This window comes from Schistocerca gregaria, chromosome X (assembly GCF_023897955.1).
Source record: "Schistocerca gregaria isolate iqSchGreg1 chromosome X, iqSchGreg1.2, whole genome shotgun sequence".
In the NCBI taxonomy this organism is placed as follows: domain Eukaryota; kingdom Metazoa; phylum Arthropoda; class Insecta; order Orthoptera; family Acrididae; genus Schistocerca; species Schistocerca gregaria.
The window spans coordinates 594,624,027-594,641,534 of NC_064931.1; the positions used below are offsets into that span (position 1 = coordinate 594,624,027).

At 40.5% G+C, this 17,508-nt stretch overlaps 1 protein-coding gene across 3 annotated transcripts in view; it reads right to left on the minus strand.

Annotated features, from left to right (window-relative positions):
- The window catches only part of LOC126298832 (myrosinase 1-like), a 208,904-nt gene that overhangs the window by 46,963 nt on the left and 144,433 nt on the right, over positions 1-17,508 (minus strand). For all 3 annotated transcript variants that reach the window (XM_049990310.1, XM_049990308.1, XM_049990309.1), the window contains exon 11: positions 323-460. In XM_049990310.1, coding sequence (XP_049846267.1) covers positions 343-460 — 118 coding nt within the window. In that variant the 3' untranslated portion in view covers positions 323-342. The remainder of the gene's footprint in view (positions 1-322; positions 461-17,508) is intronic.

A 17,508-nucleotide genomic window follows, 5' to 3' on the forward strand; every position in this document is an offset into this window, starting at 1 on the left:
CGCTAAGATATTTTAAGTGGTAGCGTGAATTGGGGTGGTAGAGAAAATAAAGTATATTAGTGAATACTTTCTTGAAAGTTTAAGGGACCACATAACTTTTTCAGTCTGAAAAATTAAAAAAATACTAATTCATTTTTTCTGAAATTACAGAAGGCTGTTAACAGTTGTTGTTTATCATTAGGAATTGATGATTTATGTTGAACGTTAGACATAAACGACATATAACAGAAAACCAATTAATTGTGATTTACATATGTTACAGATTAATGGATAATACCATAGCAAGTCTTTCTTAATATTGTTAGAGTATGTAATAACTTACCTAAGTGGAAAACTTTTTCCTTAATCTCTTGGTAACTTGTGGGTTTTGAAAACATTCTTTATGATGTTTACGGAGTCCTTCGGTGTTCGAGGTCGATGTGGCTTATTAAAGTCAACGTGAAATAATCCGAACTTCTCCCTGAAAACGGAATTAACAGAGTTATTACCAAAGCAAATACCCACCTTAACGGAAGTATGGAATAACACGGAGGTTACTATAATGACTTCTTATAGTTTACCCACTGATTGTAAAACACCTTATAAATAAAATAAACACAATTCCTTCTGAAAACAAGAAAGATTTTAGTTATTTACAAAAGAATCATTACAAAACCAAGCAGGCTCTCTCCTAAGTGAACCTCTTGAAAACAGGAACAGTGAAAATCTTTATCTCATGATGATAATGATGATGATTATCAGTCTTTAGTAGTGAGTATGTCCACTCTGCACAAGAAATGAGTTCTTCCACTCTGCAAGCCATGCTCTGGATGAGACTATCAAGTTTATCTTAGGGTGTGAGGCCCCACTCCTCAATGGCAGCTGCAGTGAAGTCCTGAAGATTGTCAGGTGAATTCGGACGCTGTGCAATGGCCACCTTCCACAGGTCCCATGCATTGGTCACAGTTGCTTACAAGTCTGGGCATTGTGCTGGCCAATGCATTCGTTTGATGTAGCACCTTTGTGGATACCCAGGCACTGCTAGAGTACGGTGCGGTCTTGCATTGTCATCGACTACGACTTCACGTCTTTAGGGCCTTACAGTCGTTTGTAGGACCTCTTGGAGGTATCGGGGACCAGTCACATTGCCATTGATGGAGTTCAGAGGGGTCTGCCGTCCCATCATTATTGCCGCCAAAAGCATTACACTTCCACCTGCAGACGGATGGACTTCCTGAATATATCGGCGTTCCTGGTGTCGTCTAGCGGTTCTCCAAACCCTAACACATTTAGTGTCTGGTCGCAAATCAATCCTGGTCTCGTCAGCAGCCATGAAATTACTCCATTCCGCAATGGTCCAATGTTGGTGTGCAATAGGCCAGATCCTTCAATTGCATCGGTTTCGTTAGTTCAGTGAAAAACTTCTCATTGGTCTTCTGGAATGAAGACCACCCTGATGGTATCTCCTATGCACTGTTTGGTCTGAGAATCCCTGTTGTCTGGGAGAAGTCATTTACGATATTTCTGGTAGTTGATGTTGGGCGCCCGTGAGTCGGCAATTGGAGGAAACGATCGTGCATTGGTGTTTTCATGCCAGGACGACCACTGCGAGGTCTAGCGTTCACATTTCCCGTCTCTCTGTAGTTTCTCCACACCTTAGACACACCACTTTGAGTGACATGTACCCTGTCGGCACCATATTGCTGTGTGTAACCTGCTGAAAGTAAAGCCACTATCCTTACTCTATCAAAGGTTTATATGCCGCTACGTGGAACTTTTCCTGCAGTGTTGAACACAAACTGGGTGAAGCTGTTGTTGATACTGGACTGCTCGCGGTGTGCTGCTGCGGCAGCGTTATGTTTGCTTGACGGGGAAACGGCCACAAAGCATGCCAGTACTAAACACCGTCCAGAGTATGTGCTCTAACTGGATAATGCATGAACTGCCTAGGTCAGTGAGACCTCTAGTATCGTACACCAGATTTTAAGATAGTATTCCAACCTTTTGTTGAGCAGTGTATTTAGCTGTGCTGGTTTAATCTTATAACTGTATAAAGCAAGTGATGTGATTACATATGGCAACATATTTTTCTTAGGTTTTCTTCTGTTTCTCTTACATTGGATCATAAAAAAAAATCAGGAATTTCATTGAAAACTGTCAGTGGCATCCGTAAACTGTATTAAATTTTAAATCGTGGCTTACATATTTGTTTGCAAGAAACCGTCTATCGGACTTTGGGGAATGGCCTCCTCTTCTTACAGAGAAAAGTGGAGAACTGTTATGACAAGCACGTTCGTCGTGATGAAGTTAAAGTGACATCACAAGTCTCCGCATAACAAAGCCTGTCAAAAGATCAACGGTTTACAAACACAAAGATTTCAGAAAATTCGAAGAACAATGAAAGGACAAATTGCCATTATTTCAAGAAGTATAATGATTTAAATACACTTGTTTGTAAGTTTATGGAATGGGTAGTAGAGAAAGTATCATCAATTGAAGAAGAAGAAGAAGAAGAAGAAGAAGAAGCACAGAATTTGAGTTGCAAGGAAACAAGCGAATATAGGTGTGTTGCTGGCGTTCATTACCGTGAGACAAGTTCAGGAAAATATTCTGCAATAGGGATCGCCTAGAACGACCGCTATAGGGAACATCCCTCGGAAAACATAGAATCCTATGGACTGAAAAACGAATTCTAGATGAAGATATGTATACCAACACCAAGGTCGTGGAATATTTGGTTCTCTATACTATACAGAACCGAATAATTTTTTGAAGAAATTTTTTGATACAGGTTCCTAAGTAAGCAACATATAATGCTAACTGCATTGCAAACATTTTTAATGAATGGAAACTAAGAAATAAAACGCAGTTTTGTGAATAACATAGTCCACGAACCCATGCGAATTTTAAATGGTTGCGAAAACACACTTGACCTCTTGGCCACAAACAATCCAGAGCTGATAGAGAGCATCATGACTGATACAGGGATTAGTGATAACAAGGTCATTGTAGCTAGGCTCAATACCATTTCTTCCAAATCCATCAGAAACAAACGCAAAATAATTTTATTTAAAAAAGCGGATAAAGTGCCATTAGAAGCCTTCCTAAAAGACAATTTCCATTCCTTCCGAACTGACTATGCGAATGTAGACGAGATGTGGCTCAAATTCAAAGATATAGTAGCAACAGCAATTGAGATATTCATACCTCATAAATTGGTAAGAGATGGAACGGATCCCTCGTGGTACACAAAAAAGGTCCGAATGCTGTTGCAGAGGCAACGGAAAAAGCATGCGAAGTCCAGAAGAACGCGAAATCCCGAAGATGGGCTAAAATTTACAGACGCGCGAAATTTGGCACGTACTTCGATGCGAGATGCCTTTAATTGGTTCCACAACGAAACATTGTCTCGAAATTTGGTAGAAAATCCGAAGAAATTCTGGTCGTATGTAAAGTACACAAGCCGCAAGACGCAGTCAATACCTTCGCTGCGCAGTGCCGATGGTACTGTTATCGACGACTGCGCCGCTAAAGCGGAGTTATTGAACGCAGTTTTCCGAAATTCCTTCACCAGGGAAGACGAATGGAATATTCCAGAATTTGAAACACGAACATCTGCTAGCATGAGTTTCTTAGAAGTAGATACCTTAGGGGTTGCGAAGCAACTCAAATCGCTTGATACGGGCAAGTCTTCAGGTCCAGATTGTATACCGATTAGGTTCCTTTCAGATTACGCTGATACTATAGCTCCCTACTTAGCACTCATATACAACCGCTCGCTCACTGATAGATCTGTACCTACAGATTGGAAAATTGCGCAGGTCGCACCAGTGTTCAAGAAGGGTAGTAGGAGTAATCCATTTAACTACAGACCTATATCATTGACGTCGGTTTGCAGTAGGGTTTTGGAGCATATACTGTATTCAAACATTATGAATCACCTCGAAGGGAACGATCTATTGACACGTAATCAGCATGGCTTCAGAAAACATCGCTCTTGTGCAACGCAGCTAGCTCTTTATTCGCACGAAGTAATGGCCGCTATCGACAGGGGATCTCAGGTTGATTCCGTGTTTCTGGATTTCCGGAAGGCTTTTGACACCGTTCCTCACAAGCGACTTCTAATCAAGCTGCGGAGCTATGGGGTATCGTCTCAGTTGTGCGACTGGATTCGTGATTTCCTGTCAGGAAGGTCGCAGTTCGTAGTAATAGACGGCAAATCATCGAGTAAAACTGAAGTGATATCAGGTGTTCCCCAGGGAAGCGTCCTGGGACCTCTACTGTTCCTGATCTATATAGTGACCTGGGTGACAATCTGAGCAGTTCTCTTAGACTGTTCGCAGATGATGCTGTAATTTACCGTCTAGTAAGGTCATCCGAAGACCAGTATCAGCTGCAAAGCGATTTAGAAAAGATTGCTGTATGGTGTGTCAGGTGGCAGTTGACACTAAATAACGAAAAGTGTGAGATGATCCACATGAGTTCCAAAAGAAATCCGTTGGAATTCGATTACTCGATAAATAGTACAATTCTCAAGGCTGTCAATTCAACTAAGTACCTGGGTGTTAAAATTACGAACAACTTCAGTTGGAAGGACCACATAGATAATATTGTCGGGAAGGCGAGCCAAAGGTTGCGTTTCATTGGCAGGACACTTAGAAGATGCAACAAGTCCACTAAAGAGACAGCTTACACTACACTCGTTCGTCCTCTGTTAGAATATTGCTGCGCGGTGTGGGATCCTTACCAGGTGGGATTGACGGAGGACATCGAAAGGGTGCAAAAAAGGGCAGCTCGTTTTGTATTATCGCGTTATAGGGGAGAGAGTGTGGCAGATATGATACACGAGTTGGGATGGAAGTCATTACAGCATAGACGTTTTTCGTCGCGGCGAGACCTTTTTACGAAATTTCAGTCACCAACTTTCTCTTCCGAATGCGAAAATATTTTGTTGAGCCCAATCTACATAGGTAGGAATGATCATCAAAATAAAATAAGAGAAATCAGATCTCGAACAGAAAGGTTTAGGTGTTCGTTTTTCCCGCTCGCTGTTCGGGAGTGGAATAGTAGAGAGATAGTATGATTGTGGTTCGAAGAACCCTCTGCCAAGCACTTAAATGTGAATTGCAGAGTAGTCATGTAGATGTAGATGTAGATGTGTCATTGATTATTTATGAAACAGTACAAGTAACCAACAATCTTCTAAGTGGTAGATGACTTTTAACATGTATCCTAGAATTTCATCCTTCTAGCTTATTCTGCTGCAAATTTTGGAACTGCGTCTGAAAATCGATACCTTTAGCTACAAAATTTTCGATTGACAAAACTGTCAAACTAAATAGTCGAGACTGATTTATAGTGAGCTGAGATAATTCTTAATTAGTCTGAGACTTGAAAAATTCCTCTCACATGACTTTACCGAAACACACAAAATTAAGAAAAATCTTAACGTCCAAATGAGGTTACGAAGAAATTCGGAAACTTCATATTCAACAAACTAACTGTAAGAATCTTAAATATGACGATCCATGAGACCCTTCTTTTGCATCTTTCCGCAGCTTGCAGAAATCATCTTAGGCGTGGAATTTCCTCAAGGATAACATTTCAGAAATCTCATAATTGTCAACTAAACATTCTACAAGCTTGGGAACTTTCGTTTCTGATATTTTAATCAGATTTATGGACTCTAAAGCAGCAAAACGGTCTAAGTTGCACGGCTTTGCAATTTGTATCGATTCCTTGTAGAAACCTGTCAATGCACCCTAACACAGATCTTCTCGGTTCCTGGCGGATAGTCATCGCCTCCTCTGCAGCCTTGCCTCCAGGCATCATTTTATCCTTTCCGACAGTTTCTCATTGTTCCCACAGAAATTCCCATTTCGTCACGTATGCCCTTCACATCTTTGCGGTTCGTCAACAAGATAATTTCTCTTGCCTTTCAAAAAGAGTATCTAACAAGGGGACCGCACCTACTTATCATAGATATCGTCCAAATTTAGAGTACATGCTGGGCTTCGCCAAAAGTGAAAGTGCTAGAAGTGGGAGCTTCTGATGGCCAAGCCTAGCACTTTCAGCGCGTATCGGGCGAGGCTTGAACCATTTGTGTGAGAGTACTAGGCAGCGGCTGACGAAGCGGAAAGAGTTGAGACATGTAATCGGAGTATTGTAGGCTTGAGTCCCCCTTGAAGAAATAAAAACTTTGAGGTTCGCCGATGACATTGTAATTCTGTCAGAGACAGCAAAGAACTTGGAAGAGCAGTTGAACGGAATGGACAGTGTCTTGAAAGGAGGGTATAAGATGAACATCAACAAAAGGAAAATGAGAATAATGGAATGTAGTCGAATGAAGTTGGGTGATGCTGAGGGAATTAGATTAGGAAATGAAGCATTTAAATAGTAAAGGAGTTTTGCTATTTGGGGAGCGAAATAACTGATGATGGTCGAAGTAGAGAGGATATAAAATATAAACTGGCAATGGCAAGGAAAGCGTTTCTGAAGAAGAGAAATTTGTTAACATCGAATATAGATTTAAGTGTCAGGAAGTCGTTTCTGAAATTATTTGTATGGAGTGTAGCCATGTATGGAAGTGAAACATGGACGATAACTAGTTTGGACAAGAAGAGAATAGTAGCTTCTGAAATGTGGTGCTACAGAAGAATGCTGAAGATTAGACGGGTAGATCATGTAATTAATGAGGAGGTATTGAATAGAATTGTGGAGAAGAGAAGTTTGTGGCACAACTTGACTAGAAGACGGGATCGGTTGGTAGGACATGTTCTGAGACATCAAGGGATCACCAATTTATTATTAGAGGGCAGCGTGGAGGGTAAAAATCGTAGAGGGAGACCAGGAGATGAATACACTAAACAGATAGAGAAGGATGTAGGTTGCAGTAGGTACTGGGAGATGAAGGAGCTTGCACAGGATAGAGTAGCATGGAGAGCTGCATCAAACCAGTCTCAGGACTGAAGACCACAACAACAACAACGAGCCCCTCTAGTGAAACCAATTTTTCTTTTTTTACTTTACTGACACTGCAGATAAACCGAAATAATCCTCAATGTACTGCATTTATTAATATTTTCATAAAAGCCTTGAAAGGGAAAGGGATAGGAAAATGTTTCATTGCAAATAAATTTCCATTAAGGAATTGTAAGGCGCTCTCGAGAAGTTCATGTATAAAATTACTTTCATTATTTTTCATCTGATGAGTTACACGTGCTGGGATGACATTCGTAGTTAAAACAGGGGAAGCAGTAATTTTCTCGACATCTTACACACGTTATAAACGCTGCATTTTTTCAATTACGTGGTTGTTTTGAAGTTTCTATAGAAAAAAAAGTTTACAGTCACAAAAAATTCTCCCTCATTGCACAGTGTGGCAGAAATCCGTGCTTAATATTGGCGGGGTAGCTTGTGATGTATAATGGAATGTATTTTCATGCAGTCCTCTGGTTTCATTTCTTCTCCGGATGACATAAAAGCAGTTTGAATGTCTTCCATGAAATTCTTCGCATTACCATAAAAACAGACACCGCAGGGTTTCATTAATGAAATGCGTTTGGGAGGAATCACTTGACTGCTGCACGACGGGAATTCTTTTTTAACTCTAAAAATTTCCACGTATAGTCGTTGATTTGTTTGTTCTCTCCACGAGTTAATTAACAGAGGAAATTTGCTCTCCTGCACGTAGGGCTTAATTATATCAGTCAAAAATTTTGTTTTGCTGGCTGTTTTAAGTTTTCCAGGTTTTAGTGGAATAATGACGACATCCCAATATTTAGCCACGTTCTCATCCACCATTTTTTGAATCTGCGGTCCAGAGGAAACAGTGTTATCTTGTAGGTATACATAGCCTGTTGGAAACAGTTTTCTAGTAGGGGTTGTAGGATATTGCACTGTATACTAGTGGTTTACTTTGTTTATTCCTGTCGTTCCTCAAGTATTACTTTTGCCCCTTGATAGTCTAGGGTTTGGTTGTAAGCCAATTGGTACTGGCAACCTGGAAAGATTAAATAAGAATGTAAATATTTTATTGCACGTGACGCTAAAAAGAGTATTTCGATCGACGTCCACGAATGAGCATTCCCGACTTACCAGTTTGATCCGACGTTTTAATTGCAATTCCTGCTTGCAGAGTTATTTGCTGAGTCCTGGTGGATGCTGTTAAGTACAATCCGGTCTTGGAATTTATTTGCAATCCCAAATTTTCCTTTGCCTTTCCTTTTCATGGAGGCTAGAAAATTTAATATATGCAATATAATGAGCATTACTTCGGTTTATTTGCAGTGTAAGTAACGTAAAAAAAGAAAATTCGAAAGTTGGCTCTCCCAGACGTACTCGAACCTACGACCGTCGAATTACCGTTCTCTACTCCTTCCGGTGTGCTAACCGCTATCTGGGAACTATGGTAACTTAAATGGCTTATTCCGCGCACGGACCGCTATTTTTTTTCTAAACGCTTGGCCATCTGGAGCTCCCACTTTCATTTCTAGCCAAGCCCTAGTAATGGGCCACCCTCCTCTAACATTACCTTTTTTTATATAAATAATCGATACCATTTATACTATCGACAGTTGTATAGGTGAACATTATCTCAGCTGTTTCACTGAAAGAATTTCATTTGATTTTGTGTACGATGTATTGTATTTCAGAATGAAATGGATAAAAAGAAATTAAATTGCTACAATGGATACAGCTAAAATTCTTCTCCTTGGAGAAATATTTGATTTTACAAAATATCTGGCATACTTTTAAAATTCATATTATTAATTGCACAATCTAACGCAAAGTATTAAATTTATTTCTAGACTCATTTAAAAACTAATTATGCGGCTTAGTAAAGAGTCTTCTTTTGTCAAAAACTTTGTGAACTCTTTTGGTATGTAAGCTCTTTGGAATATTGTGAGTACCGCGTATGTAAGTAAAGGTACTAGTGGGCATGCCTCTGATGGAATCAGACGTGCTCTTGATTTGTCACTAATAATTTAATTTGTGGTGTGATAGAAGTGGGAACTGTAAAGACCGTGTGATGCTGAAAAATCTGCCAAAGAATAAAATCCAAGAACAGCACAGGTAAATCTTCATCAGTTATTTAGTCATCAGGAACCCACAAAGTTATAAATAAAAAAATCTGCCGCAAGAATGTACCCCTAGACGCAATAGCTGCAGCCAACAACAGGAAGAGAAAATGAAGATAAGTAAAACGTTTTTGTATATCTTACACCTCACGAAACTTTCAGAACTTGTGCAGAGAGAGAGAATTTTAATAGTGATGTGTGGGAGGATATGACTACACCCTGCACATACAATAAATTTGCATGAAATCGGCGCTGATAGGTAGATGCTGACTCCAATAGCGTGTTTAATACTTTTGGCGTTATAGGCAGACAGTACTCCAAAAGCAGAAAAAAACAAAAATGAGAAATCACACAATGCAGGTAAAATAGTTTGAGCAACTCCTCTGGTTCCTATAGTTAACCAAAAAAATCAGACAATTTCTCAGTGGTATCCGTTATCTTTTTTACAGCTTAACAGCTAGGTAGTGAGCACGCCATTGTGTGTCTGAAATTTTCTTAACTGTGAATTCAAATTTTTTTACAAGGATTGTTCACCTGTTCTTAAAAACCGAGTAAAACAAATAAAAAATTTCTATGGTCCTAAAATAAGACACACATAATGGGACTGTCGTAAAAGCGTGTAATCTGCACACACTGAGGCTATGGTTTGGCCAGGGTGGAAACAATGCCTTAGAATTAAGTTCACGAATTCTTACTTGAACTCCTGAACGCTCCCCAACCACTGTAGAAGCACTGAAGTATCCTTGTCCTCGGTACAATGTTGTATCCAGATTATCCTGCTTAATAACCTTCAAAATATCTTCTACTGTGCTGACGACTTTCATTCTAGATAGCTGAAAATAACCTAGAAAAGACTCCTTTACTTCTATTTTTTGTTTTCTGTGTGAATGTAACGACTGTTTTCACGGACTTTATCTATGTGTGGAATGTCCAGCTTTCTTTCAAAGATGGTACAAAAATGCAGGTGACTCAAAATCGGATATCTTCTTCATCCACAACCACAATTTTTCACGATGTACTTTCGCTAATAAAGTGTGTCTTTATTTTACCATCTAAAATTTGTTTTCCACAAAATAATAATATCACGAACACCGTTACAGCAGAATCAAATCCAAAAACAATTTAGTCACTGACGAGTTTTTTTAACAATGCCCATTGTACATAAAAATAAGGTAATTGATATCACTGTCTCAAGTACTGTGTGACAATTTTTGTGTACACGCTATTTGAGCGGTAAGATGCGTGCATTCATGCAAAGAGTCAGGTCCGGTTTATAAGCTGCCTTGTTGCTCGCCCGGTCACGTATATGTCTGAATGGAACGACGAAGGGAAAAGTTACAACGCCTGGCACAGAACCTAGTGAATCTGGTCATTCCTATGGAGCTGATGTCCCCAATAGCTCCACCTGTGTCTGGAAGTTTTGAGTAAAGTAAGTGTCACAAATTGTGCTGGTTGTAAAACGACAATAACTCTAATTTTGGTACAGCAGCAAAGAATTACAGTTTCCCCTAGTTATTTACGTACTGAAATACACGTAGATTTCTGGCGACTGTGAAGACGTATATCTTAATGTGATTATGATACAGCCAAGGAAGCGATCTTAAATCTGTTATGAAAAGACGGCAAAATGTCTCTAGGTCTGCGAAGAATAATATTTTGAGGCATGACTATGCGTTCGATGTTGAACTGTACCTTACATAGTGTACACGCTGCCAACCTCCTCCACCCCCCCCCTCCACCCCCCTTTCCCCGCCCATGATACTTCTTCATTTTCTCAAACAGAACTTGCATGGTGCCCCGCCACATAGACAGCGTATCAATTCAGTACCAGTCTGAATAAAAGGGCAGAACACGGAATGGACGTTGACTAGTCGCAATATACATACAGTTTTCGTGAAATCAACCAAGTATTTGGCCGTTCGCGGCTGTTCAACTTGCAGCTGAAAATGCCAGGTACCTCTGCATTCTAAAACTTGCCAGTAGCGTTGTACTTTCAACACGAGGTGTTTCTTCTCGTGTGGCCAACCAATGTCCAAAACAACTAAAAACTGGAGTACAGGAAGTATCTGCACTTATCTGAATATCACTTGCAAGACAGAAAAATACGTGAATTTTTCATTCTTTTCTTACTGTCGCAGTGAAGTCACAGTGGTGGTAATCAGTATAAAGTCAGCATTCCTTCGAAAGCAGAAGTCTGTAGCCTACTATATCGAATTTATTATGAAAGTAGTAGAGACATGAATTACATAGTTTCTTTCATAACATGAGCAACAAATCAAGGCGTTTGCATTTCGTGGACGGAAATTGGTATAAAGGCACTCACTGTCTTGTGCTATTGCACTGTTAATACATTGTCCAACCTCCATTTTTCCTAATTACCTCAAAAATTCTCTTCGACATTGACTTTGTTAAGATTTGTAGTTCTTTCAGCGAAATTGTCGTCCGTTCTTCTCGTATCGCAATTCTCATCTCACATACGGCCTTACATTGCGTTAAACATTTTCTAGGTCGTTATACATTCTAGTAAATTCTGTCTGTAGTATCTCAGAGTAGATGTCAGAGCGTTCAGCCAAGCAAAGCGTTATTCACTTTCAATCCAGAAGGCGCTACAGTGTGGAACCGCGCGACCGCTACGGTCGCAGGTTCGAATCCTGCCTCGGGCATGGATGTGTGTGATGTCCTTGGTTTAGTTAGGTTTAAGTAGTTCTAAGTTCTAGGGGACTGATGACCACAGCAATTAAGTCCCATAGTGCTCAGAGCCATTTGAACCATTTTTAATCCAGAAGGCTGCCCAAATCATAACACTTTTAACACCAAAATTTCTCCTGATTCTTATCCACTGCTTTGTTCTCATATCATGCCGATAATACTGAAATCCATCTGGCCCATCGAAATTAAACTACTTCTAATCACTGAAGATAACTTTATCTCAATCTGACGTCAGTGACATATGTTCTTCAGCTAACTCCAATGTAGCCTATTTGCTTGTGGCTGTTAGGGGAGGTTTCTTCAGCCGTGTTTTGAACACAAGATGTTTGTCATTTGACAAAATGTGTCGTACACTTCTGGCAGTTACTGATAACCATAAATCAGCAACAAGTTGAGAAGAAGGATAACGGATTGAGGTGTTGCCTTGCGCAAAAGTAACGGTTTCGATGCCTCAAATAATTTTCTACCTAGTCCATATTTTACGTTATGTCTATATCGTGCACTGAGTCTGGCGAAATTATCAATCATTGTACTTGAACGGTTCAATTTCTTGGCGAATTGGCGATTGGAGAGTTCCATTTACTTGTACGCAACAATTTTTGCTTTTTCATCTCATGAGAACTGTTTTCCGCGCCGTATTGTCTCATTCATGGTTTATGTACAGAACACGCACTGTCACTAATGATATCTGCTTCCTTTCCGCAGTAAACGCACATCGCACGCACTAACATCACACAGAGCCGACTGCCTCTATTCTGAGTTCCACCCTCTACCACCTGAATCGTTGATGCGCTGACGTCTTGTTATGTACTGTACTATTGACATCAAATCAGATACCATTTGACTGCATTTGTCAGTGTACTGGATTTAATACTATTGCATATACACTGTGCACAATATTACTTCCCACAATGTTAATTTTCCTACAAATATCGATGCCTTTATACTGATTTCCACTACTGTATTGTAAATTGTAGGTAGCTGTTTTACAGCGGTAGCACTTTACGACTGGTGATTAATGAACAAAGTTTTTCGATAGTTTAGAATTCAGTTTTGCAAGAAATGTTGCTTCGTTTCCTCCACCAAATCACTTCTGCAAAGCTAATATGATTTCCCATAGCCCCTAGCCGGCCTTTGTCGCCGAGAGGTTCTAGGCGCTTCGGTCTAGAACAGCGCGACTGCTACGGTCGCAGGTTGGATCCTGCCTCAGGCGTGGATGTGTGTGATGTCCTCAGGTTAGTTAGGTTTAAGTAGTTCTAAGTTCTAAGGGACCAATGACCTCAGATGTTAAGTCCCATAGTGCTCAGAGCCATTTGAACCATTTTCTAGCCGCTATCTCACACCACCTCCTGTTTTAGATATCTTCATAGTGACCACGATGGCAGAGTCATTTTGAGGAAATGAAAACCTATAGCACTTGGCCAAACGACACCGCTGAGTTTGATAAATGTCTCATGTTAGTTTCCACTGCTTTAATCACACTACTGATCATCGGATCTGTGTGGGGAGGTATAGTGGTGAATACAATGTTCGTATGTTGTGGACAAGTGGGGTTAACATCCATTTCCAGATACCTGATTCCATTTTATCATGGTTTCCATAAATCATTTCAGGCGATTTTCCCTGCTATTTTTAAATAGGTTACCGACATTTACATTCCTTGTCCAGCTGAGCTAGTGCGCTAACCCTCTGTTGCTGAAGAGCTGCACTCTAATCTTCCTTTCATTCTAACAATGCGCAATGCATTCATTGAACACATACACACACACACACACACACACACACACACACACACACACACACACACACTCACACACACTTGCATGCATGCATGCACACACTAAATCGAGAGGCGGATTATCACAGTGTTGTGTGCATTGAGGGAAGAAGAGCGCTATTGGAACTCTATTACATCCGAATTATCAAGGCGTGAGTAGTGGGGCTAGGCCCTTGTGAGCCCATTTTGTTAGTGTGGGTTGCCTACATCAGGGCAGGTATGCACTCAGGGGCAAACCTATTGTTCTCCTTTGATTGACAGGCACTTAACCTATTGTTCTGTTAAGGGTTTTTCCATGTCACGCCCATTTACTTTTGATTGACAGGCACTTAACCTATCTGTTCATTTGTATGAGCCACAAAGGATAAAACTCATCCACATTCGACCTTCTATTGTTCTGTTCAGACGCTCCATGATACTTGCATTCAGGTGAGCTAATGATGAGTAGTGATGTATTCCATACCGCTGCATCATGGTCTTGAAATACCTATCATAAAACTCTCTGCTGTGATCAGTTTGGAGGTTGTCTGTAGCAAATGCTCAAAAACATCTGCAACATTTCTACCCATTTCTGTTTTAACAGGTAATGGCCAAGCAAATTTGGGGAATGTATCAATAACCATTAAAATATATTTGAATCCATCATTCTCATGTGAATATTCCCTCATATTTACAAGATCAGCTTGCCATAAGTCATCCAAACCTTTAATCATAACATGCCTACAAGTGTATGTTTTGCGAGCTGGTTTCTGCAGTTCTCAAACTACTGTCTCCATACTTATTCGATGATACCTCTCTCTCTAAGCTCAGAGATTATTGAAACAACCTCATTCGAATGAGCTGCATTGCCTGCAGCAGCAGCCGTAATCGATATATTAGCTCGTTGGGGTTGTCATTATATGTATACCACTGAATTTGGTCGTTCATTTATACTCAATGTCAGTACCATCACCGCTGCTGTTATTGTTGTTGCCGTTTCCGCCTTCAAGTATTGGTTTTATAATGGTTTTATATTTCTTGTTGCTTTGGCTTTTCGACATCTTACGTACATCAGTCATGTGCAGCATTTCACGGTACGTTTCTCTATCATTAACTGAATAATTTATAAGTTCTTTGGTAGCTCTTAGGAAAATAAGATTCATTAAGCGAGGTGTTTTCTCAAGCCGCCTATCACCAATCTGTATTGTGTCAGCTTTTATAGGATGTGTACACAAAATGTACAGTCTTCCCCTGCTAACGCCGAATGCTCTATCTATCTGACCAGGGTTGTGACGGACAATGAATTCGTCAATGGCAACACCATCGTTATCGTGTGTTTTTGATTTTGCTGAGAGCTGTCAGAGAGATTCAGTAACCGGCTTGAAGGTCTTTCTTAGTGTTTGCTGTCGATCCATATGCCCTAACCTCAGCAATCGTAATTTCTCACGAACTGCTTTCCACACTTGAATCACATTCTGCTTTGTTGATATCTCAGTGTATACTAATCGGACATCTCTGTAGCGTTAGGCTTTATACATCCACTCATTTTCTTCTTCCTCTTACTATGTACCTGCTCCCCCTTCTCATCAACAAGGAACTCTACATCTATTTTCCCCTCAATAGCCTCGACCTTTTTAGTTAAGTCGGCTACTTTCTTACTGACTTAATTAACTAATTCATTTAACACATTCACCATTCGCAGAAGAGTCTAGTAATATGTCTCTAGTTCCATGCGCATACCTCCAATTTTATGCACAATAGCGGGAGCCTACACACAAGACATGGATGTACACAGACATACAAACAACCGAGCAAATGCTCTCCAAATGTGGAGGTCATTGGATACAGTCGAGTACAGTGCTATACTACACCTCGTGATCAGTGCATTTGGACTGAGCTATATTGGTTACACTCCCAAGCACAATTAGAAGAGGCAAGAAGGCATAACTGCATGATGGAAGCTGCAGCTGTCGGAAAAGGACTATACTTGAAACTGTACAGGAAATGCCTTGGGCTATTCATAAATAAAAAGAAGCCCATTAGTGGTCCTAAGTAAAGGCCTTGCAGCAGTGGATACACGGGTTCCGGTCAGATCACCGAATTTAAGCGCTGTCGGACATGCCCGGCACTTGAATGGGTGGCCATCATGGTCGCCATGCGCTGTTGCCATTTTTCGGGGTGCACTCAGCCTCGTGATGCAAATTGAGGAGCTACTCGACCGAATAGTAGCGGCTCCGGTCAAAGAAAAGAGCGGTGTTCTGACCACACACCCCTCCTATCTGCATCCTCACCTGAGGATGACACGGCGGTCGGATGGTCCCGATGGACCACTTGTGGACTGACGACGGAGTGCATTAGCGGTCCTGCCAGATCGACCACTCATAAATACTGATTATCTTAAGTTTGTTAGAAACAAATTCAACATACCAAGAGTCCGTGGTGTGTTTATGCAGGATACATTACCGAAGACTATGTGGAAAACTGGTGAACGTGGCATTGTGAATTTAGATGTTGTTGGAGGGCCCACTAGGTATCACATGTTATGAAAAATGCGGGTACCATCTAATATTTCGATTCGTTTGGTGACTTGCAACCTCCAGAACAATTACAACAATACTTCCCTCACAGAAGACGTGTATTCTATAATCATCGGTGCTATCAGGAGTTTGGATTGGATTGGATTGTTTGGGGGAAGAGACCAAACAGCAAGGTCATCAGTCTCATCGGATTAGGGAAGGATGGGGAAGGAAATTGGCCGTGCCCTTTCAAAGGAACCCTCCCGGCATTTGCCTGGAATGATTTAGGGAAATCACGGAAAACCCAAATCAGGATGGCCGGACACGGGAGTGAACCGTCAGGACTTTAATACATACCTCTGTGGACATCTATGCATGACGTTTCTCTTGACATTTGCAAAGAAGAAGAAGCATGCTATATAAGGAGGAGCTTTAAACATTCCATCAACAGTTGAGGTTCAGATGCAATGTCGTACAGTTAAAAGAACTATCACTTTATTGCATGAAAATTACTTCCCGCCAATTGATTTGAGCGATGGTGAATGGAGTATTGCATTGATTGGACTGGAGATGTACAACAGCGTCCCAAATATCATTGAGACTAACAACAAACTGCGTCTGGATATTAATGGTGAGAAAGATATTGTGGGAATAGAACCGGGTGCATACGATATCGACAATTTAAACGAAGTCTTAAAACAGTCTTGAAAAGGTATTGAATTACGTGCGAACACCAATACACTTAAATCTGAAATAAGGACTGTGAATGCAACGAATGACTTTAACCAGAAAGGTTCAATAGGGTGCCTGCTGGGTATCACAAAAGGGCAGGTTTTGAAGGAGGATCTAAGTAAATTTTACAAGTCAGATCATGCTGTGGACATACTTCCCGTCAGCACAATCCGAGTCGAGTGTAACATTGCAACGAACTCCTAAACAAACGATATACTTTCGACAGTAAAAACGAATATAGGCGTGAAAACATCGCTACAAACCAAATTACATCCTAGAAGATAGAGTAAGTCCCAACAAAAAACTTTCTCATCAATATCGTTTGGTTGCAGATGACAAGCTACTGGTAGTAATTAACACACAAGAGATCGAGAAAATTCATGCACACCAAATGTAAAGGTATTTACAAAAATAAACGATCTGTTGTTTGAACTAAAGATGCACACAATTTTATAATCGTTTAACAAAAATGTTCACATTTCAGAATAAATAAAAACGAAAGCCCACTGATGATGGCACAGTGGAGCCGAAACTGTTTGGGTACTGAGAAAGAACGGTGATTTGCATAACTGGCGGACCTCAAATCCAACAATTTTTTGAGGATAAATGTCACTAAAGCATAATGATCATAAAAGGTATGAAGGGACGAGATGCATAATGAACAGGGTGAATGGCAAGCTGGAGGATACGGCACTTATAAAAACACTTCATTCGCTTGTTTTAGAGGAACATAGTA